General features: G+C 45.2%; 1 protein-coding gene across 1 annotated transcript in view; it reads right to left on the reverse strand.

Annotated features, from left to right (window-relative positions):
* The window catches only part of CEP192 (centrosomal protein 192), a 506,433-nt gene that overhangs the window by 84,556 nt on the left and 398,668 nt on the right, over positions 1-23,209 (reverse strand). The window contains exons 35-36 of the mRNA XM_082258491.1: positions 21,716-21,828; positions 13,522-13,631 (exon numbers count right to left, since the gene is read on the reverse strand). Of these exons, the coding sequence (XP_082114617.1) occupies positions 13,522-13,631; positions 21,716-21,828 (223 nt within the window). The remainder of the gene's footprint in view (positions 1-13,521; positions 13,632-21,715; positions 21,829-23,209) is intronic.

Raw genomic sequence — 23,209 nt, forward strand, 5'->3', positions numbered from 1 at the left:
CACTGAGGGCAACTAATCTGAAAACGACTAGTGAGCTCTGAGGCAATAAGCAGTCGATCTTAATAGAAGTGTCAGTTGAATGTATCGCAGAAAAATAGAAAGACTTGGTGTAGAAACTTCCCCCAGAGGAGAAGAGGTCCACCATTGGCAAAAAACTGGAGTCCAACAGAGTGGGTGATGTTATAAGAGAGTGCACTGGGGGAAGAGGGGAGTTTCCAGCAAGGTTTTTGACAGCGTTCAATCACCTGAAGGAAGCAGCATATACAACTCGTGGTCTATGACTACACATCCTGTGTCCGGTACTGATTAAGATAAAAAGGCTAGCATTTAGTCATACTTTAATGTATATTTATGGAACTTTTTTATTTTGTTTTAAAAGTGACCTATGGCCAAAGGTTTTTCTTCCTATGCTTCTCTTCTGTGTCAGAGAAGTGCATTTACTTGCCAAGTAGCCTGCTGTCAGCTGACATCACACAGACATCAGTCTCTGGAATGATCCCAATCATTGTCAGGATGCACCCAGATGCCTGATAGGCGGCATGCAATTTCAGAGCAAGAGCAAGAGCGAGCTGCTCCCCCTCCCTCCCTACTCCGGTAATCCAGTAAGGGCTGGAGTGGCAGAGTGAAAAACGATGACTGACAGTCACCACTTTCTGCTCAGAGTGGGCCTAAAACTGAGTGATTAACTGTCATGTGACTGTTCAATTCTCTGGCTTAGAGCTGGCAGGGGGGAGCTGCATCATCGAAGTATGTATTGCTGTTTTTTTTTACATAACCCAAACTTCTCAACTTGTACTGCAAAAAGGTAGGTGCAATATCAGTCATGGGTCTCCTTTTTGGAATTACAAATATATAGTTACATAGTTTGTGATGTTGAAAAAAGACATCAGTCCATCCATTTCAACCTATGATGTGTGTGTGTGATTTGATGTTAAAACGTACATTGTATACCCCTGTATGTTGTGGTCATTATGGTGCCCATCTAATAGTTTTTTGAAGCTATTGATGCTTCCTGCTGATACCACTGCTTGTGGAAGAGAATTCCACATCCTTACTGCTCTGACAGTAAAGAACCCCTTACGTATTTTTAGGTTAAACCGTTTTTCCTCTAGTTTTAATGAGTGGCCCGTGTCCTATTGTATTCCCTTTCTCTGAAAAGTTTGTTCCTTATGCTAGGGTCCTCACCAGTACAGTATTTGTACATTGATATCATATCCCCCCTCAAGCGTCTCTTCTCCAGAGAGAATAAGCCCAGTGCCCGGAGTCTTTCCTCATAGCTGATGTCCTCCATTCCCCCAATTATTTTTGTTGCCCTTCTCTGGACTCTCTCCAGTTCCAGCACATCCTTTCTGAGGACCTGTGCCCAGAACTGGACAGCATACTCCAGGTGTGGCTGGACCAGGGACTTGTAGAGTGGGAGAATAATCTATTTCTGGAGTGAATCCCCTTTTTTATACATGCTAGTATTTGGTTGGCTTCGCCTGCAGCGGCTTGGCATTGCATGCCACTGCCAAGCCTGTTGTCCACCAGGACCCCCATGTCCTTTTCCATCTTAGATTCACCCAGAGGTTCCCCCCCCCTAGCGAGTAGCTTGCTTTCGTGTTTCTGATGCCCAAGTGCATTACTTTACATTTTTCAACATTAAACCTCATCTGCCATGTAGTTGCCCATCCCATTATTTTGTTCAGGTCCACTTGTAAGGTTTCCACATCCTGTATAGAAGATATTGGCATGCTTAGTTTAGTATCATCTGCAAATACTGAGATTGTACTAGATATCCCCTCCTCTAGATCATTAATGAATAAATTAAACAGGATTGGTCCCAGGACAGAACCTTGGGGGACCTCACTTTCAACACCCGCCCAATCCGAGTACTCCCCATTTATCACCACCCTCTGGACTCTCCCCTGGAGCCAGTTCTCTATCCAGGTACTCACCCTATGGGTCCATACCTACGTACCTTAGTTTGTACAATAAGCTTTTGTGGGGAACTGTGTCAAATGCCTTTGCAAAGTCCAGATACACCACATCCACAGGCCTTCCTTTATCTAGATGGCAACTCACTTCATTGTAGAAGGTTAACCACTTGCCGACCGCCGCAAGTAGATATACTGCGGCGGTCAGCCCTGGCCAGGCAAAGTGACGTACCGGTACGTCACCAGCCTGTCACCGGTTTGTGAGCCAATAGCGGCCCCGGCTCGTTCACTGAAGAGTCCGTGCGTGTGACCGGCGGACCCGATGTCCGCCAGTCACACTGCGTTAGTTGGTAGAGGGGGAGAAAGTCAGGCGGCTTATGTAAACAAGCCGCCTGTCATTCTCCCCTGTGTAAAAATGGAGATCAGACGGTTCTACTATGTAGAACCGTTGATCTCTGTTTTTACAATAGTAGACATGTCCCATCACAGTTAGAATCACGCCCCTAGGACACACTTAACCCCTCCCTCTCCAATACAGTTAACCCCTTCCCTGCCAGTGTCATTTTTACAGTAACAGTGCATATGTATAGCACTGATTACTGCAGTAATGTCACTGGTAACCCCAAAAGTGTCAAAAATGTCAGTCAAGGGTCTGATCTGTCGCAATGTCGCAGTCCCGCAAAAAAAAAAAAAAAAAAAAAAAAAAATCGCAGATCGCCGCCATTACTCCTTAAAAAAAAAAAACACCAAAAATGACAAATCTTTCCCTTTGTTAGTAAACGCGATAACTTTTGCGCAAACCAATCAAAATACGCTTTTTGCGATTTTTTTTACCAAACATATGTAGCATAAAACAAATTGCCCGAAAATGTTAAAACATTTTGATTTTTACATTTTTTTTTTGGGGGGGAATTTCATATAAAAAAAAGCGAAAAATAGTTATTTTTGCAAAATTCACGCTCTTTTTTTGTTTATAGCGCATGATCAAAAAAAAAAAAAAAAAAAAAAAAAAACGCACAGTTGATCAAATACCACCAAAAGAAAGCTCTGTTTGTGGAAAAAAAGGACGTCAAATTCGTTTAGGTACAGCGTCGCACGACCGCAATTGTCCGTAAGTCATGCAGTAAAAATAAAAATAAAAAAAAAAAAAAAACGCAAAAAACCCCCTGGTCAGGAAGGGGGTAAAATCTTAAGTGGTAAATAGATTAGTCTGGCAAGAACAATTTTTGCATGAATCCATGCTGATTACTACTAATACCGTTTTCATTACTAAAGTCTTGTATGTAATCTCTTAACATCCCCTCCAAAATATTGCAGATTACTGATGTTAGGCTGACTGGCCTATAGTTACCTGGGATATATCTTGGCCCTTTTTTATATCTCCAGTGCCACAGGGCCTCCCGCCTAAAATATACTCATAGTATGTCTGTAGAATGCCTTTAGCTAATGTGAGTCACAGACTCCACTGCATTCAACTGAAAATCTATACTTCGTTACCAATTAAACTTTGCAAATAAAGCTGAAAGCGAACTTGACTGGGCTTAAAAAGAACCTTAACAGGTGAGGGTTCCTTGTGCAATGTAATTTCCAATCGAGGCTCTTGTCCAACTTAGTATAAAGACTGAGGCATTATTGTGACATTTACCATACTTTAATACCTTGCAATTGCAACCTTGCAATTTTACAAAAACTGATTTTTTGTAAAATCTTACCGTAAAATTCCTTTCTCTGAGTCCTCCGACATTTGCCGCCCACTCATACAGTCTTCACCAATGGGATATTGACTTCATCTCCACAGGAGTAACTAGGCATAGGACTTGTTAAAAAACAAAGCATCTACATAGACACACCCATGGGGGCTGTCCCACTGGTCCAATACCCCCCCCGCTATCAGCCATCCCAACTCAGTTTGGTAGGAAGCAGTTAAGTCTATAAGAACCCCAATAGAGGGGCGGGGGCGGCGACTGGAGGACTCAGAGAAAGGAATTTTACGGTAAGATTTTACAAAAATTCTGTTTGCTCTTACGTCCTCCGACAGTCGCCGCCCACTCATACAGTCTTCACCAATGGGGATGTCCCAAAGCAGTGTAGACATGAGGGGTGGGAAAACGCAACCATCAGAAAAGGCAACGCAGTACCCACATCAGAGAAAGGAACCTTACATGAACAGAAAGGTAACCCTCTGGGTAACAAAAAAGGCTCAACAGGAGCAACAACCCAGGAAAGCAAATAACCAAGGGGGTGAACAACCCCAACAGCCAGGGACCCGAAATAAAACCAGGGTTCCCTTACGGCACTGCCACACAGAGAACTTTGCGGCCAAAGGAGGCATCCGCCGATGCCAGAACATCAATTTTGTAAAATAGAACACGAGAGACATATAGCGGAGGAGAGCAAAAAGAACCCCAAGAAGTTTTTTAAGTATATAAACAGTAAGAAAGCGAGACCAGAACACATTGGCCCCATAAAAGATGATAAAGGAAATATGGCCACTGAGGACAGAGAAAAGGCGGAAGTGTTAAATCATTTCTTCTCTTCAGTCTTCACAAAAGAATCGGGGGGCTACACAAACCCAGCTTGTAAGGCCGAACTAAATAATACACCTCAGGAAGTGCCACCATGGCTAACAGAAGATAGACTTAGAGCCAAACTAGAGAAACTTAACATAAATAAATCCCCGGGACCGGATGGCTTGCACCCGAGGGTTCTTAATGAGCTCAGCCAGGTGATCGCCAGACCATTATTCTTGATCTTTAAGGATAGTTTACAGACGGGTATGGTGCCAGCTGATTGGAAAAAAGCCAACGTGGTACCAATATTTAAGAAGGGGCCGAGATATATCCCGGGTAACTATAGGCCGGTCAGCCTAACATCTGTAGTCTGCAAAATTTTGGAGGGGATGTTAAGGGACCACATACAAGACTTTAGTAATGAAAACGGTATTATAAGTAGTAATCAGCATGGATTCATGAAAAATCGTTCGTGCCAAACCAATCTATTAACCTTCTACGATGAAGTGAGCAGCCACCTAGATAAAGGTAAGCCTGTGGATGTGGTGTATCTGGACTTTGCAAAGGCCTTTGACACCGTTCCCCACAAACGATTACTGTACAAACTAAGGAAGGTAGGTATGGATCAGAAGGTGAGTAACTGGATAGAGAACTGGCTCCAGGGGAGAGTACAGAGGGTGGTGATTAATGGGGAGTACTCGGATTGGGCGGGTGTGGAAAGTGGGGTCCCCCAGGGTTCTGTCCTGGGACCAATCCTGTTTAATTTGTTCATAAATGATCTAGAGGAGGGGATATCTAGCACAATCTCAGTATTTGCAGATGATACTAAACTAGGCATGCCAATATCTTCTATGCAGGATGTGGAAACCTTGCAAGCAGACCTGAACAAAATAACGGGGTGGGCAACTACATGGCAGATGAGGTTTAATGTTGATAAATGTAAAGTAATGCACTTGGGGGCCAGAAACCAGAAAGCAAGCTACTCACTAGGGGGGGAACCTCTGGGTGAGTCTAGGATGGAAAAGGACTTGGGGGTACTGGTAGACAACAAGCTTGGCAGTGGCATGCAATGCCAAGCCGCCGCAAGCAAAGCCAACAGAATACTGGGATGTATAAAAAAATGGATTTTTGTAAAATCTTACCGTAAAATCCTTTTCTCTTAGCTCATCGACAGACGTAGTCCTCGGTGATACACCACCTTCGGTTATGTTACCTCCGCAGGAGCAGGACTAGACAGGAAATTAAAAAGCTCTGGCCACACCCTAGGGGCAGTCCCAGAGGGTATATCCTCTCTCTCTCTGCCTCAGCAAATCAGTTATGTGAAAAAGCAGTGCTTAGAGAATTTAACCCAACCCAACTCCAAAACAGAGGGGCGGGGACTACGTCTGTCGATGAGCTAAGAGAAAAGGATTTTACGGTAAGATTTTACAAAAATCCATTTTTCTCTAGCGCTCATCGACAGACGTAGTCCTCGGTGATACACCACCTTCGGGACGTCCCAGAGCAGTATCACAACTGAGGGGTGGGAAAATGGAAATCAAATCCCAATCTAGAAGGCCCAACCGGTGCCAACTAGAAGTTTACAATGCTCATCCTTAATGATGAGACTCAACAAAAAACTTTTTCAAACAGAAAAAAACCCTCGAGGTAGACCACCGGTCTCCTCAAATTGCGGCCTGCAAAAACTTGCGGCCAAATGAGGCATCCGCCGATGCCGTCACATCAATTTTATAGAATTTAGTAAAGGTATGTACCGACGACCAAGTGGCCGCCTTACATACCTGGACCACTGACGCCTGATGGCGAAAGGCCCAGGAAGTACTGAGCGCTCGAGTGGAGTGCGCCCTAACAGGGAACGGAGGACTCTGACCCTTAATAGAATAAGCCTGTACCACCGTCTGTCTAATCCATTTGGCAATGGTCGCGGCAGATGCAGGCAAACCCTTTCTGGGGCCATCCGTGATCACAAAAAATGATTCCGTAGCTTTCAGGTATACCCTGATTGCCCGAACCACATCCAAGGAATGCAACGCATGTTCCCGATGATGCTTGGGCTGAGGACACAAGGAAGGTAGTACAATATCTTCATTCAGATGAAAATCTGAAACCACCTTAGGAAGAAAAGATGGCTTAGGATGAAGTACTACCTTATCCCTATGAATCCCTAGGTATGGGGACTGGCATGATAATGCAGCCAGTTCTGACACCCTGCGAGCAGAAGTAATAGCCACCAAGAAGACCACCTTCTGGGATAAAGTAAGCAAGGGAATCTCCCTGATGTTTTCAAAGGGAGGTTTCTGTAGAACCGACAAAACCAAATTAAGATCCCAGGGCGGTAAGGGCGCGCGGACTGGAGGAGCCAGGTGCCGCACCCCCTGGATGAAATTCCGCACCAAGGATTTGGTAGCTAAAGGTTTCTGAAAGAAGATTGCTAATGCTGAAACTTGACCCTTGATGGTGCTCAAGGCTAGCTTCTGCTCAACCCCTTGTTGCAAAAAGGCCAATATTCGAGACACCGAATAGGTACGTGGAGGAAATCCTAAAGATTCGCACCACGCAATATAAGTCTTCCATGTGTGATAATAGACTTTGCTGGAAGTCGCTTTCCTTGCTTTAATAAGGGTAGGAATGACTGAAGTAGACAAACCTCTGTCCTTCAGTACTTGGGTCTCAATGGCCAGGCCATTAAAACCAGCGACTGTAAAGCACGATGGTAAATTGGTCCTTGAGACCACAGACACTCCCTGAGACGAAGTTCCCACGGAACGTCTGCGACTAACCTGTCCAAGTCGGCCAGGCCGGCTTGAAGAGGCCAGCCTAGAATTTCTAGGACCACTGGCGCTGATTGGATCTGAACCAGGCGTCCCTAGAGGTATCTGGCCCCGACCATCCGAGAAAGTCTGGTCGTTTTCTGTTCCCACACATTTATCAGATACCTGATAGTTATCAGGCAAGGTGATCTTTTCTGGTTGAACCTCAGGGACCGAAGTCACCCGACTAGAGGCTACTTGGCCTATCTGGTCAATCAGATCCGATTCCTGTGAGGTATCGGGACTAATCTTAGGAAAAGGTAAAGGAAAAGATCTATACAGGGAACGGTAACTACCGCTTCCTGTACTTAAATGTTGGAAGGGAAGAATCGCACCGGTAGTAGTGGTTGATGCTCGATCTAATGTCCTGAATACCGGTGAAAACGTCCCCCCACCCTGAAATTGGGTGGGGGCGCACCTTCAGGCTGTGTACTCCTTTACTTCGGGTTTGGCTGGGTTGGTCCTCTGCTTGTCCGACCAGCCCTTCTTGAACCCTCCTGGAGGAGTCTTGCCTTTCCCGGAAGTACCAGCCGGGCGTCCTTTATGGGCGGTAAAGAAAGGTCCTCGCTTGTTGCGAGGTTCCTTAGCTTTTGCAGCCTGTGGCAAAAAAGTACTCTTGCCCCCGGTGGCATCCTTAATGATTTCATCTAGGTTGGCTCCAAATAGACGATTCCCCTGGAAAGGGAGATTGGTCAAAGTCTTTTTGGAACCTAGGTCAGCTGACCAGCATTTTAACCACAGCACACGTCTGAGGATCACTGCTAACTTAGATGCATGCCCTAACAAGGGAGTAGTGTCCAAGGCTGCGTCACAGATAAACCGTAGCCCTTGTATGATCTGTTCTATCAAATCAGATGTCTCCTGGGGAATATCTTTTCCCCTAAGATCTTGGCGTACCATCTTCGCCCATTCTGTAAGTGTCTGGGAAACTAGACCAATAACAATTACTGGTCTAAATGCTGACCCTATCAGAGAAAAGATATCTTTCGATCCACCGGATCCTTAAAGGACGAAGTGTCCTCCACTGGAATAACCGTGGCTTTATTCAGCCTGGAAATAGGCGGATCCACGACTGGTGGTACCGTCCATTTCTTAATGATGGATTCCTCAAACGGATAGCGTCTAGCAATACGCTTGGAAATAGTAAAGGTACGTTTAGAATGTTCCCATTCTCCTTTAATCTGATTTCCAAAACATTTAGGTACAGGAAAAGCCTTCGCCGTCTTGATGGGCTTATTAGTCCCAAAAGGCCTCTCTGTTTCAGTTGCCTCTGCCGGTAAAGCCTCAAGTTTTAAGGTTTCTTGCACTGCCACAACTAGTGCGTCCACCAATGCTTCTTCCTGAATTATAGCAGGAGAAGAAGCGTCCTCCTCACTGTCTGAGGGGGCTTTACCTGGGATAGCAGCCCTTGCAGAGGAACCTGCAACTGCAGTGACCATCTCTGAATCAGAGTCAGAGGTGTCAGATAGTATAGGGGTAGGCGGGGGTCGCTTCCTTGACCCCCGTCCCTGACAGGCCGCCTCCACCCGAGCCACCATAGACTCCAAAATTGCTGTAAATGACTCTATACTCTGTACACCGGCGGGTCCCGAGGCCCCCTCGAGGGAAACAGGTGGGGGAATCTGTGTGGCAGGGTCCATAATAACTCCAGTTACTTCCTGGATGATATAATTCAAAGTAAAGAAAAACTTTTTCTTTTTTTTTTTTTTTTGACCCTCAGCGCCACAAAAAACCCCTTAGTGTTACCTGCTAGGGATCCCTATCGATCGAGAGAGAGAGAGATAGACCCCCAGGCTCACCACTTGATGTTCAGAGTTGAACTGCAACAGCTTACAGCGCTGTCTTAGACAAACAGGAAGTCTTTTGGCTGGCTGCCCAGGAAGAAAGGAGGCGGCTCCGCCCTCTGTACGCCTTCCGGCGCCTCCCCCAAGCTCCACGAGGTGTAGAATCACCTAAAACATGGCCGCCCCCATGCTGGAGACACGAGGCTACGCCAAAATGGCGGCTCGTGCGATCCAGCAAAAAAAATGGCGGCGGCCTGTGCTGACTAGCGGTGTGCTGCAGGCACACAACACTCTCTCTGCATGGGGATATGGCGTGTTTGGCGGTACCGGCCCTGGCGGACCGCATGGCCGTTCGGGAGGCCTGCTATTAGCTGGAGATCTGACTTGGAAGGCAGTCTACATGTCCATGGCTTCTGACTGGTAGGTAGCTTATACTTAACCCATAAGATTCCCAGAATGCCACAGATTACATCTTTAAAACATGTATACAATAGATTGTTAGCTCCCAAACCAAGCCTCCTGGCTTTTGCACACATAAAATCACACTCAAAGTAGGAGGATTTGTGACATGTTATAGGATAGAAAGAAACTCTTTCTACCATACAGAGAGGGGCCCGCGTTCACCACAAAACCCGTCAGGGAAAACAGGGGGAACATACTACTCACCATACCGGAACCAGGCGGGCACCAACTCCTGACAGTACCCCTCTCCACCGGGGCGGGAGGGCTGTCGACCGATACAGACGCCGTGACTCATGGTCTTTGGCGTTTCAGCGAGACGTTTAACTCGCGGGTTCAGTCCTTTAACCACTTAAGCCCCGGAGGATTTGGCTGCTAAACGACCAGAGGGCATTTTGCGATTCGGCACTGCGTGACTTTAACGGACAATTGCGCGGTCGTGCGACGCTGTACCGAAACGAATTTGGCGTCCTTTTTTTCCCACAAACAGAGCTTTCTTTTGGTGGTATTTGATCACCTGTGCGATTTTTTGATCACGCGCTATAAACAAAAAAAGAGCGTAAATTTTGCAAAAATAGCAATATTTTTCCCTTTTTTTTATATGAAATTCCCCCAAAAAAAAATGTAAAAATCAAAATTTTTTAATATTTTCGGCCAATTTGTTTTATGCTACCTATGTTTGGTAAAAAAAATCGCAAAAAGCGTATTTTGATTGGTTTGCGCAAAAGTTATTGCGTTTACTAACAAAGGGAAAGATTTTTGTCATTTTTGTTGTTTTTTTTTTTAACGCGTAATGGCGGCGATCTGCGATTTTTTTTGCGGTACTGCGACATTGCGGCGGACAGATCGGACCCTTGACTGACATTTTTGACACTTTTGGGGTTACCAGTGACATTTCTACAGTAATCAGTGCTATACATATGCACTGTTACTGTAAAAATGCACTGGTAGTGAAGGGGTTAACTTTATTTGAGAGGGAGGGGCTGTGTGTGTCCCTAGGGGCGTGATTCTAACTGTGATTGGCTGTGGCTTCAACTGTATGAGGAGTGATCAATGGATCTACATAGTAGATCCATGTGATCAGCTCTCATACAGAGAGGAGAATGACAGGCAGCTTGTTTACACAAGCTGCCTGACTATCTCCCTCTCCCCCGCCGATCGCAGAGTGGCCGGCGGCGATCGGGTCCGCCGGTCACGCGCGCGGGGGGGTCCGTGACCACGCGGGAGCGGGAGCGCGCCTCCGGCGGCGCTCGCTCCCTAAACCCTCACAGGCGAGCGACGTAGACCTACGTCACTTTGCCTGTGAGGGGCTGACCGCCCACGTAGATAGTCGTGCGGCGGTCGGCAAGTGGTTAATGGGACTTTGTCGCGGCCGACTCAGCGCGGAGCTATGGCCTGCACGCGCTCGTAGGCTGAACTGGGGTGACCACCGGATCTCAACATCCAGCCCGTCGCCCAGTTCAGCTTTCTTGCTTGAAGATCTCACAGGAACACTGGAGAAAAAAAGCTGTCCAAAAATCCTTTTAGAAAAAAATTTCTTGCCAGGACCTAAGATCCCAGCAAGGTATCTAGGTCCTTACTCCTAACTAGACAGAAAATAACTGATTTGCTGAGGCAGAGAGAGAGAGGATATACCCTCTGGGACTGCCCCTAGGGTGTGGCCAGAGCTTTTTAATTTCCTGTCTAGTCCTGCTCCTGCGGAGGTAACATAACCGAAGGTGGTGTATCACCGAGGACTACGTCTGTCGATGAGCGCTAGAGAAAAGGGGATTCACTCCAGAAATAAAGAGATTATTCTCCCACTCTACAAGACTCTGGTCCGGCCACATCTGGAGTATGCTGTCCAGTTCTGGGCACCGGTCCTCAGGAAGGATGTGCTGGAACTGGAGAAAGTCCAGAGAAGGGCAACAAAAATAATTAGGGGAATGGAGGACATCAGCTATGAGGAAAGACTACAAGCCCTGAACCTTTTCTCTCTGGAGAAAAGACGATTGAGGGGGGATATGATATCAATGTACAAATACTGTACTGGTGACCCGAGCATAAGGAACAAACTATTCAGAGAAAGGAGATACAATAAGACACGTGGCCACTCACTAAAACTAGAGGAAAGGCGGTTTAACCTTAAAGTGCGTAAGGGGTTCTTCACTGTAAGAACGGTAAGGATGTGGAATTCTCTTCCACAAGCAGTCATATCAGCAGGGAGCATTGATAGTTTCAAAAAACTATTAGATGGACACCTTAAAGACCACAACATACAGGGGTATACAATGTACGGTTAAAAGCAAACACACACACGCATCATAGGTTGAACTGGATGGACTGATGTCTTTTTTCAACCTCACTAACTATGTAACTATGTAACTATGTAAAATTTTGAAAAGGTGTGCACTGACAACCAAGTCGCAGCCTTACACACCTGGGCCACCAAAGCCTGATGCCGGAGAGCCCAGGACGTGCTCACCGCTCTGGTAGAGTGCGCCTTGACAGGGAAGGGCGGAACCCGTTCCTTCAACCAATAGGCCTGAACAATTGTCTGTCTGATCCATTTTGAAATGGTCACCGCATAAGCAGCCATACCCTTCTGAGGTCCCTCAGGAAGGACAAAGAGAATCCGATTTTCGAAAGGATTCAGTCGACAGGTAAACCCTGATCGCCCTGACAATAGCCAAGGAATGCGAAGCAACCTCCTTAGGATGCTTAGGCTTCGCACAGTGCGAAGGTAAAACGATGTCCTCATTAAGGTGAAAATGAGAAACCACCTTTGGAAGAAAGGACGGGTTAGGTCGCAAGACCACCTTATCCCTATGAACCACCAGGTAAGGGGAGCGGCAAGACAAAGCCGCTAACTCCAACCCTCTGCGAGCAGAAGTGATCGCCACAAGAAAGGCAACCTTCTTTGACAGCAGAGACAACGAGATTTCCCTGATGTTTTCAAACGGAGAACGTTGTAACACGGACAGAACCAAGTTCAAGTCCCATGGAGGTAAGGGCTCCCTTCGAGGAGGAGCCAAGTGACGCACACCTTGAATGAAGTTGCGAATCAAAGAATTAGACGCCACTGGGCAATGGAAAAGGACAGCCAGTGCAGATACTTGGCCCTTAATCATGGCCAGCGCAAGGCGCTGGTCCACGCCAGATTGCAGGAAAGCCAGCACTCTCGCCACCGAGTATGAACGAGGAGAGAAGCCCCTGGACTCACACCAGGCAAAATAAGCTTTCCATGTACGGTAATAAATCTTACCAGATGATGCTTTTCTAGCCTTAATTAAGGTAGGAATGACCTCTGAGGAGAGACCCCTGTCCCTCAGGATCTGGCTTTCAACAGCCATGCCGTTAAAGCCAGCGACTGTAAAGCAGGATGGAAGATCGGTCCCTGGAGCCAGTTCTCTATCCAGGTACTCACCCTATGGGTCCATACCTACGTACCTTAGTTTGTACAATAAGCGTTTGTGGGGAACTGTGTCAAATGCCTTTGCAAAGTCCAGATACACCACATCCACAGGCCTTTATCTAGATGGCAACTCACTTCATTGTAGAAGGTTAATAGATAAGTCTGGCATGAACGATTTTTGCATGAATCCATGCTGATTACTACTAATAATACCGTTTTCATTACTAAAGTATTGTATGTAATCTCTTAACATCCCCTCCAAAATATTGCAGATTAGTGATGTTAGGCTGACTGGCCTATAGTTACCGGGGATATATCTTAGCCCTTTTTTATATCTCCAGTGCCACAGGGCCTCCCGCCTAAAATATACTCATAGTATGTCTGTAGAATGCCTCTAGCTAATTTGAGTCACAGACTCCACTGCATTCAACTGAAAATCTATACTTCGTTACCAATTAAGCTTTGCAAATAAAGCTGAAAGCGAACATGACTGGGCTTAAAAGGAACCTTAACAGGTGACGGTTCCTTGTGCAATGTAATTTCCAATCGAGGCTTAGTATAATGACTGATGCATTATTGTGACATTTACCATACTTTAATACCTTGCAATTGCAACCTTGCAATTTTACAAAATATTTTTTTTTTTACCTTCACAGACCAGCTGTTCACCTGGGAACTCTTCATCAAATCTTGTATTTTTCAACTTTGAATACTCTGCAATGACTTTTTGGGCCACTTCTGGCTTGTATAGTACTGCCCTGAAAAAATGTAAAATACATTACAAAAATAAACATGTACTCTTATTCACAATTTCATAACCGTTGCATACACAATACTCAAAAACAAATCGTGATTTTTTGGAAATGCAATTTTCATTGATAAAAGAGCTACTATCACACGTTAAAAAAAAAAAAAAAAAAAAAAAAAAGTCACGCGCTAGCAAACAGTGGTAGAGAAATTGTGAGGAATCTATGGGCTTGTGTTGATGGGCTTTTGTTTACATCAGATTGCATTTTTCTATATGTCTATTGGAAAGCAAAAACCACTTCAGGTAGGTCATACAAAAGGTTAGACGGTCAAATGCATCTGTCAATTCTGAACGAACCTAAAAGCATTTCAAACTTAAGGTACAAGCCCATACATACAAGCCCAAGGCCCTACAACACATACCCCAATATCCATCCAATACATGCAACATGTCCTTTCCATCCCTTCATCCATAGAAGCTTTACTATAGCATTCATGAACGAAAAGTGCTCTATGAATGGAGGAGGTGGACCTTTCATTCATCCGCCCGTACTCCATTTTAAAGACAGAAGATTTCAACAAGGACAGCTGGCAACCGTACAAGGGACACTTTGGATTATCAGCTGTAAACTAATACTACCCTAACAATGGGGTAGTAGCATGCTTTAAGCTGCCCATAGATGGTTCAAATCTTGGCCAGTACAGCAGGGACTGGTCGAGATTTGAACCATCTATAGACAGGCTAATTGTACCCAAATCGATCCATCGATTGACTTGGGTACAACCAGCAGGTCGGGTTTTTACATGCAATTATTGCAGCAGCTATAGCCGTTAGCAATGCTGTAATCACTGTGTTCTCCCCACAGGGATGGCTCCACTCGCCACCCACCAGGAGAACCCAATAGCTCCACAAAAGGGAATACAAAAATAGTTGGGTTTTCTCAAATTTAACTGCAAAAGTGTAAATGCACTTTAAGCAGGTTTTTTTTAGATGTCCAAGAGGAAAGGTCCTTTCTAATGAGAGGAGTGGAATGAAATTAAGAGGATAAAGTTGCAACAAGCTATTTGGCAATTGAATTCCCATATATACAAAGCGCAAAAAAAATTAAAGGAACACTGAAAACACATCAGATCCCAATGGGGAAAAGTTATTCTGGATATCTATACCGATATGTACAGGGTAATGTGTTAAGAACTAAAGGATGCCACATCGTTTGAAGGATATTAAAATCCTCAACCTTCAGAGGGCTGAATTCAATGACCCCCGAAAATCAAAGTGAAATAATGATGCAGAAGGCTAGTCCATTTTGCTGAAATTTCATTGCAGCAACTGAAAACGGAACTTAGTAGTTTTTATAGCCCCCACATGCTTGCATGCATGCCTGACAACGTCGGGGCATGTTCCTAATGAGACAACGGTTGGTATCCTGGGGTATTTCCTCCCAGATCTGGACCAGGGCATCACTGAGCTCCTGAACAGACAGATGCAACAGGGCGGCATCGGATGGACCGAAACAATGTCCCAGAGGTGTTCTATTGGATTTAGGTCAGGAAACGTTGGGGCGATTCAATAGTATCAATTCCTTCATCCTCCAGGAACTAGCTACATACTCTTGCCACATTCTTGTGCACCAGGAGGAACCCAGGACCCACTGAACTAGCATAGGGTCTGCCAATGGGTCCAAGGATTTCAGAAGGATACCTAATGGCAGTCAGGGTGCCATTGTCTAGCCTGCGGAGGCTGTGCATCCATCCATGGATATGCCTCCCCAGACCATCACTGACCAACCACCAAACCGGTCATGCTGAACGATGCAACAGGCTGCATAACATTCGCCACAGCTACTCCAGGCCCTTTCACATCTGTCACATGTGCTCAAGGTGAACCTGCTCTCCTGTAATAAGGCAGTGGTAGACCTACAATTTTTAGTGTTCATTGCCAAATGCCAATCAAGCTCCAAGGTGCCAGGCTCCAAGGAGCAGTTACCGGTCCTGCTGATGGGTTAAGGACCTTCTTCATCCCTGTGCAGCTATCCTAGAGTAACTGGCTGTCCCTTGGAATCTCCTCTATGTTCTTGAAACTGTGCTGGGAGAAACAGCGAAGCTTCTGGCAATGGCATATTTTGATGTGCCATCCTGGAGGAGTTGGACTGCCTGTGAAACCTCTATAGGGTCCTGGTATCACCTCATGTTATCAGTAGTGACACTGACCCTAGCCAAATCTTGATGCTATACTCTGATTAAAAAGTCTTCCTTTAATTTTTTTGAGCAGTGTAGTTTTTTTTGTCCGTCTAAATGGAAAACTAGATTGAAGTTTTTGAAGTGTTGACTTGATGAGGGTTCGACTTTTGATCATTTATATGGAAATTTCAAAGTTCTCCATAAAACCTAAATTCCTGCATTAAGTTTGGAAATTAGACTTGCAGATGGCTCAAAAAAGAAAAGCAGGACATCAACATACGCTGAAGTTTTAGGTTGTTTTTGACCCACCATGATCCACGTGATGTTCCTGTTTGCCTTGATGGACCTTAGTATAGATTCTAAGGTCAGTATGAAAATAAGGGGCGATAAGAGACAACCTTGTCAGGTACCATTATGGCTGTTACAGTAACTGACAGGGACAAGATGCCAATAATTTTAACATGAGCAGAAGAGTGAAGAGCACCCACCCAGGATTGCATGTGTAGGCCAAGGCCTGTAAACTCCAAGGTATGTTGGATGAACTTTCAAATGACCCTATCAAATGCTTTTTCAACACCTATTAAGACGATAAATGCTTGTCCTGGGTTCGACAGGGCCGGGAGGATCAGATTAATTGCCTGGGGTGTACCATTTCAGGCTTCATGGGGAAGGAATAAAGGGATTTTTGTACTTACCATAAAATCCATTCTCTGAGTTAATCGACGGACACAGCACTCCATAAATCATAATTAGTGGGTTATATTGCCTCCTCTAGGAGTAGGACTAGGCAGAACAAAAAACACCTGGCTACGCCAATGGGCCATCCCCAGCTGGTATATAATCCTCCCCTCTGCTCTAGGTAATCCGTTTAGTAGCAAGCAGTATTAGAAGTATCAGAACTCCATAGAGGGATGGGTGCTGTGTCCATCAAACTCAGAGAATTGGATTTTACGTTAAGTATAAAAATCTAAAAAAACGCACGGTCCTTCTGTGAGGTATGCGGTTCGCCGCAGCCACACTCTGATTCAGCCCCCGGATTGGCAGCTTCCACAATGGGTACACGGTGAATTAGGAAGGAAGCCGGGTCATGACGCTCCACTTTTTGCTTTTATGCAAGTCTTGATATGAGGTTAATAAATTTGTTATTACTGCTTCACTGAGTGGCGCCTTCTCTTTACTCTGCAGACCAAGGTTGCTTGGAACCTCCCGGGGAAGATTTAAAAAATCTATTTCCCTTATTCTCCGTCCCTGAAGCCCAAATTAATTTTCTATGGGCTGAGAAGGAGGGTCCCCTTCTGCGACGAGAAACCTTCCCTTTCCTGGAAGGTACTCTTCTCCCCCCGTGATACCCTTAATGATGTCATCCAGGGTAGCCTCAAACAGGCGATCACTTTGAAAGGGCAGATCAATGAGAGCCTTCTTAGAGGCTTGGTATGCGGACAAATTCTTAAGCCACAGCACGCGCCTAATCATCGCTGAATCAGAAAGTTTGGACAACACAGGAGCTGTATCCAAAGCTGAATCACAAAAACTGCAGCCCATGCTAAATCAACATAAGCAACAACAGGTCATGCTCACTCCACAGGTACTGAAGCAAAAGCTTGGCCTATTCAGTTAGGGTCTGAGACACCATGGCTGAGGCAAAGACTGCCCGCAATGCCGAACCAGCCATAGTAAACATGCTGCGTGCCACAGCCTCCACTTCCTTGTCAGCTGGGTCCTTAAAGGATGGGGATTCCTCTACTGGGATCATGGTTGCTTTATTCAATCTGGAAACAGGAGGGTCCATCAATGGTGGACTAGTTAACTTCTTTAAGAGGGACTCCTCAAAAGGGTAACGTATAGCAGAACGTTTGGGGACCACAAACGGCAATTTTAGTTGTTCCCATTTCTTTCAGGAAAACCTGTCAAAATAAGTCACATAAGGAAACACCTTTGGAGTGCAAGGTGACTTATGTGTACCAAACACAGCCACATCTGTGGCTACATCAGCCGAATCCTCCATTTTTAAAGTCTCATGCACTGCAGTAATAAGTGCGTCTACCGGTGACTTTTGATTTGCTGCTGTGACCATGGAGGTATCATCCTCACTATTGGATAGATCTGGGTATGTGATAATAACCCCCCCCCCCTGGACAGGCCGCATCAGGCTCAGAATCAGATGATAGACTGAGCAGGGGGAGGCGGGGACGCTTCCTCCTGGGCCTTTGCCTATACGCCACTTCCACCCAAGACACTAAGGACTGCAGGACCGCCATTAGTGCAACCATGGGAAGCAGGGGTTCAGAGGGACCTGCCACCTCCATGAGGGGGGTCAGTGGGGGAGATATGACCCTGAGGTTCCATAAGGAAAGGAAGACCTTGCAGTACAAAAACAATATTTTTGGCACCACTAAATTAACCCCCCCAAGGCTCAGGGTACCTATCAGCAGAGATTACAGGGACCCCCAAATACTCACCCTACCTACCAGAGTAGAGAACTCGAACCCAGCATCATCATGGATGCTATCCCTGTTCACATGTCCCGGGCACAGGAATAGGAAACTAAGAAGCTTTGGCATCTCCACAAGGCCTCAGTCCTTCAGCATCCCTGTGACATCTGCTACACAAATATGGCCGCCAACCAGGGACCAGCTACACCAGGGATTCCTAAACTACAGCCCTCCAGTTGTTAAGGAACCACAATTCCCATCATGCCTAGTCATATATGTGAATGTCAGTTTTACAATGCCTCATGGGATGTGTAGTTCTGCAAAAGCTGCACAGCCATACTTTGGGAATCCCTGAGCTAGACTAGACTAAAGGAAAATGGCCCCCGTGACATCATTTGGCTACACAGACATGGCCGCCAAAGGGAGACCAGCTAGACTAAGGGAAAATGGCCCACATCAGTTACACTGAAGCATGCTGCCAGGATTTTTTCCGCACCCTCTGCAAGGGGATCCCCCCTGAAGGTAGGACACACATGTTCAGGGGAGACTCTGCTGTGCACTCTGCACTGGGACCCCCCCCCTACTACACCTACACTGCAAACATCAGGGCATGCACCAAAGGGTCTCCTACACTGGGACCCCTCCAGACTACCAAAGCCGGAGACACACTATCCCAGAACCCTTACAAAGTGGTGATAGCGGGGGGAGACCACAGGGGTCTCTGCTGCATTCTCTGCCCTGGGACCCCCACCAGACTCCAGGTCAAGACAGGGAGGAAAGGGAGTGGGGGAACCCAGCTCAGTGAGGGATTTAAAGATGGGAGGAGGTTACCTGCATCCACCCCAAAGGAAAAACCACCAAAAGGGGAGAGGGGGGACTGTACTTACCCTTCCATGGTGTGGGTAACGCTCCAGGAAGAAATCCTCGCCACCGAAGTAGGGGAGCTGTCGGCCAAGGGCCGCTGTGACTCAGACCCAAGCCCAGTCATACGCGACCCTGGGAGATGTTTAACTCGCAGATCAGCCTCTGTCCTTGAGGCTATGTCGCGGCTGACCTAGCGCGTAGCTGTGGTCTGCATGCGTTTGCTGGCTGGTGGGACCACTTTATCTAGATTATTCAGCCCATTGCCCAGCCCGGCAGTTGACTGTAGATCTCACCAGAGGAAAAAAAAATGCAAGGAAGGAGAAAGTTGCTAGGACCAGCGATCCCAGCTGGGAGCCTAGGTCCTTACTCCTGACCAGGGATGAGCTTGGGCATGTTCTAGTTTGTACGTGCCTGATCCCGCCAGGAAACCGACACTGCACTCCACTAAAAACTGGCAGTGAGAAAATTTCCTGATCCGCAGCTGCACAGATCTGGAAATGTCTCACTGCCTGTGATAAGTGGAGTGCAGTGTCAAATTCCTGGCGGGATCAGGCACGAATTAAGTCGAACACGCCCAAGCTCATCTCTACTCCTGACTAGACAGATTAAAACCGATTAGCTAGAGCAGAGAGGGGGGTTATATACCAGCTGGGGATGGCCCATGGGCATAGCCAGATATTTTTTTGTTCTGCCTAGTCCTACTCCTGGAGGAGGCAACATAACCCACTATTTATGATTTATGGAGCGCTGTGTCTGTCGATGAATGAAAGAGAAAAATCCTATTTGATTAAGATGGATTATTTTAGAAAGATAGGGTGGCTAAAATTTTAGCATAAAAATTTAGGAGTGATATGGACCTATAACTTGGGCACTGTAGCAAATCTTTACCCTCTTTAGGTAGGACAGATATGTGAGGAGCTTGGGACAGAAAATTAAAGGAAGTTGTAAAATGGGGTGCCAGCAATGTTTGAAATGCTTTATAGTATGTAAGGGTGAAGCCCTCTGGCTCCAGAGCTCTGCCTGTACTGGTATCTTTAATTGCATGAAACAATTCTGTCAGGTGATTGGTGCCTCTAAAAGATCTTTGACCTCTTCATCCAGTCACAGGAGGCCAGCTTGTGTTAAGTCTTGATTTTGATACTGTGGAAGTCTAGCTGTGTCTTGAGAACAGTTCAGGGTGTAGTTGTATAGCTTAGCATACAATTCCCTGAATATAGTTTCAATATCTTGTACCATTACAGTTTCTGAGCCATCTGCTTTCAGAAAAGACTGAATAAACGATTTGGCACGTTGGGATCTAAGGGCATTAGCAAACGATTTGCCACACTGGTTGCCATATTCATAAGATGTTTGAATTTAGTAATAGAGGCCTTTGTGTTGGCCAAACACAGACATTGGCAAAAAAAAAAAAAAAAAAAAAAGAAGAGCAGATAAGCCAAAACAGGTGGTGATTGTTTGCATTTAAGGTTTCAAGATGATAAATCTGGGTAAACAGGTTGACCACTAGTTTATGTTTTTACGTTGAGAGCCTAATTGAATTAGTACCCCTCAAGAAAATTTTGCGAGTCTTCCACACAGTGTGGGGAGACATATAAAGTATCATTTTGTGGCAAAATAGATTTCCATTTGTTTTGTGTCCAATATGGCTGAGTCCTTAAGGACACATTAAGACCCCAGTGTGGAGGGGGAAGATGGATTTTTAAGCAGGCCTTTTACCAGAATTCAGAAGGCTTTCAAAAAATTGCAGCATTTGGCCTGTGTTAAATTCTAACCCTTGCAGGTTTCCCACAACTACTCAAAATTCGTAAACAAGGTGAACATTACGCAGGGTTGCAAAAGATTCAACGCAAGTATTCTCAATGACACTTGATCACCACCAAAGATCTCACATCAGGAAATCACAATTCCATAATGTCTGTTCTATATTTTCGTACATTTCAAAACACTTTGTTTTCATTGCTATATGTTATATTAGTCACCTTCCCATACACATGTATGCTTTTGCAATTTTATGCTTTTGCCTCGATTAGGTGTATACCACTGAGTGCTACGCAAGAATATGTGAGTGTCACCCAACCACTGTAAACACTTGCAACTTTGACAGCATAGCCTGATGGGCATGTGTGTGATTTCCCCAAGAAAGGCCTGTTGAATAACAGTGTGTTTGTAACAGCATTACAAGCTCTGAGAACGCAAATATGGCTCTTAAGACAGAGGAATTTTTACATCTGTCAAGAGTGCAACTGGAGGCCTTATTATGATACTTAAACGGTGCATTCTAGTACGTGCAGCTACTGATTGCCTTATCCAGATAAACTACACTGAACATTTACTTGCTTACATTTGTACTACAATCTCCATTTAGCACTCCCAGAATTGAGCTGATAGTCTGCTAGCGGCTCCAAGAATGCTACTTTAAGTTAACTGCTTTGTGAATATTGGATGGAGCGGATGCGTTTCGGTATATACAAGCTACAATCAATGCATGCCCATTTGTACAACTACCTATTTTTTTTTAAACCTCTTAATCAAGTCGAGATATAAAACATGATCAGAGTTTTGAAAGAGGGGTTCTGACTTAATTTCCTACGAGCAATTGAAATGAACTAAAAACATACCTGCGAAACTGCTGCCTTGATACCTCATCACCATAGAAAAAACAAACTGTACATAATTTGTTCATCCGATGACACATCTCCTGATGTCTTGCATTGTAGGATATTGTAACTATCTATTTAAAGGAAATACAAGATATAACACAAAGGGATTATAGAAGAATCTGACAGACCAGCTTTATCTGAATCATTTTATAAAGCTACAAAATCGCTTCCCCCCCCCCCCCCCCCCAGAGGTTTTACTTTTGTTTGTTGTCTTTTTTCACTACTACTGTTATTCAAGTCTAGGAAAGGTTTTTTTTTTTTTTTTTTTTACTGGTTTTTCCCGCCATGTTTTCCAAAAATTATTTTAACAAAATTTCAAAGCTCCCCCACCCCCACATTATTGCAAATTGCACACAAGGAAAAATATAGCAGAGGAAAAAAATCTTGGGAAAAATAAAGTTGCATAGGAAATCCCTTTACTGCACATAATATAGAATAAAGGTTTCCCAAAACAATAAGGGCTAGGTAAAAAGGCAACACTACAAAAGGAAAGACCTATTTGCCGATACCTTTGGTTAACATCTTATACTGAACCCTGTGATAATGGGATGAGTTCCTGCTGTGTGGACTCATTTTGGTTCAACAATTGATGTTTTTTTAGCAGACCTGAAAATAATCCAGTTTTCTCCCTCGCTAATTGAAGGACAGAACTTCATCTCTTCATTAATGGGACGTTCCAAAGTAGCGAAAGAAAGACAGAATAAAGGGGTGGGCCCACAACAAAAATCAGGAACTGACCCCAGGTGGAACTCCTATTACCGCCTGCGAGGATCTCTGGCCAAAGCTGGCATTAGCTAAATAGTTGCGTTAACCTTGTAAATCTTGGTAAACATGTGAACTGACAACCAAGTAGCCACCTTGAAAAACTGAACAAACAGAAGTAGAGAGATTGAAAGCCCAGTGCCAAGTGCCCTGGAAGAATAGGCAAAAATTGTTAATCTAGATATGGTGAAAGTCGAGGCAGCTTGACATTGTCTCAGACCCTCCAGAATGAACAGAGCATCAGGCTTCCAAACAAATGCTGTGGCTGAGAGATAAACTCTAACAGCCCTGACCACATCTAGGCAATGGAGAGCTGCTTCTAACACATGAGATGGATGTGAACACAATAAAAAGGTAAGATTTTATCCTTGTTAAGGTAAATGGCTGATACCACCTTTGGTAGAAATGACAGCCTAAGATGAAGAACGAGCTTGTCCTTATGCAGCATCAAAAAGGGTCCATATAGAAAAGAGCCATGAGCTTGGACATTCAATGGGTATTAGGGATGGCAACCAAGAAAGCCACATTTTGCAATAAGGTCAAGAAGAGAATATTACAGATTTTTCCAAAAGGACTTTTCTGCAAGGCTGACAATACAAGATTCGGGTCCCAAGGTGGTAGAGGGGGGCCTAGAAGGTGGATAGAGGAAAGAATGACCAACGCAGAGACCAATGATCCATGCCCCTTTGA

The sequence above is a fragment of the Pelophylax lessonae genome, assembly GCF_965119305.1.
Source record: "Pelophylax lessonae genome assembly, chromosome: 5".
Classification (NCBI taxonomy): Eukaryota; Metazoa; Chordata; class Amphibia; order Anura; family Ranidae; genus Pelophylax; species Pelophylax lessonae.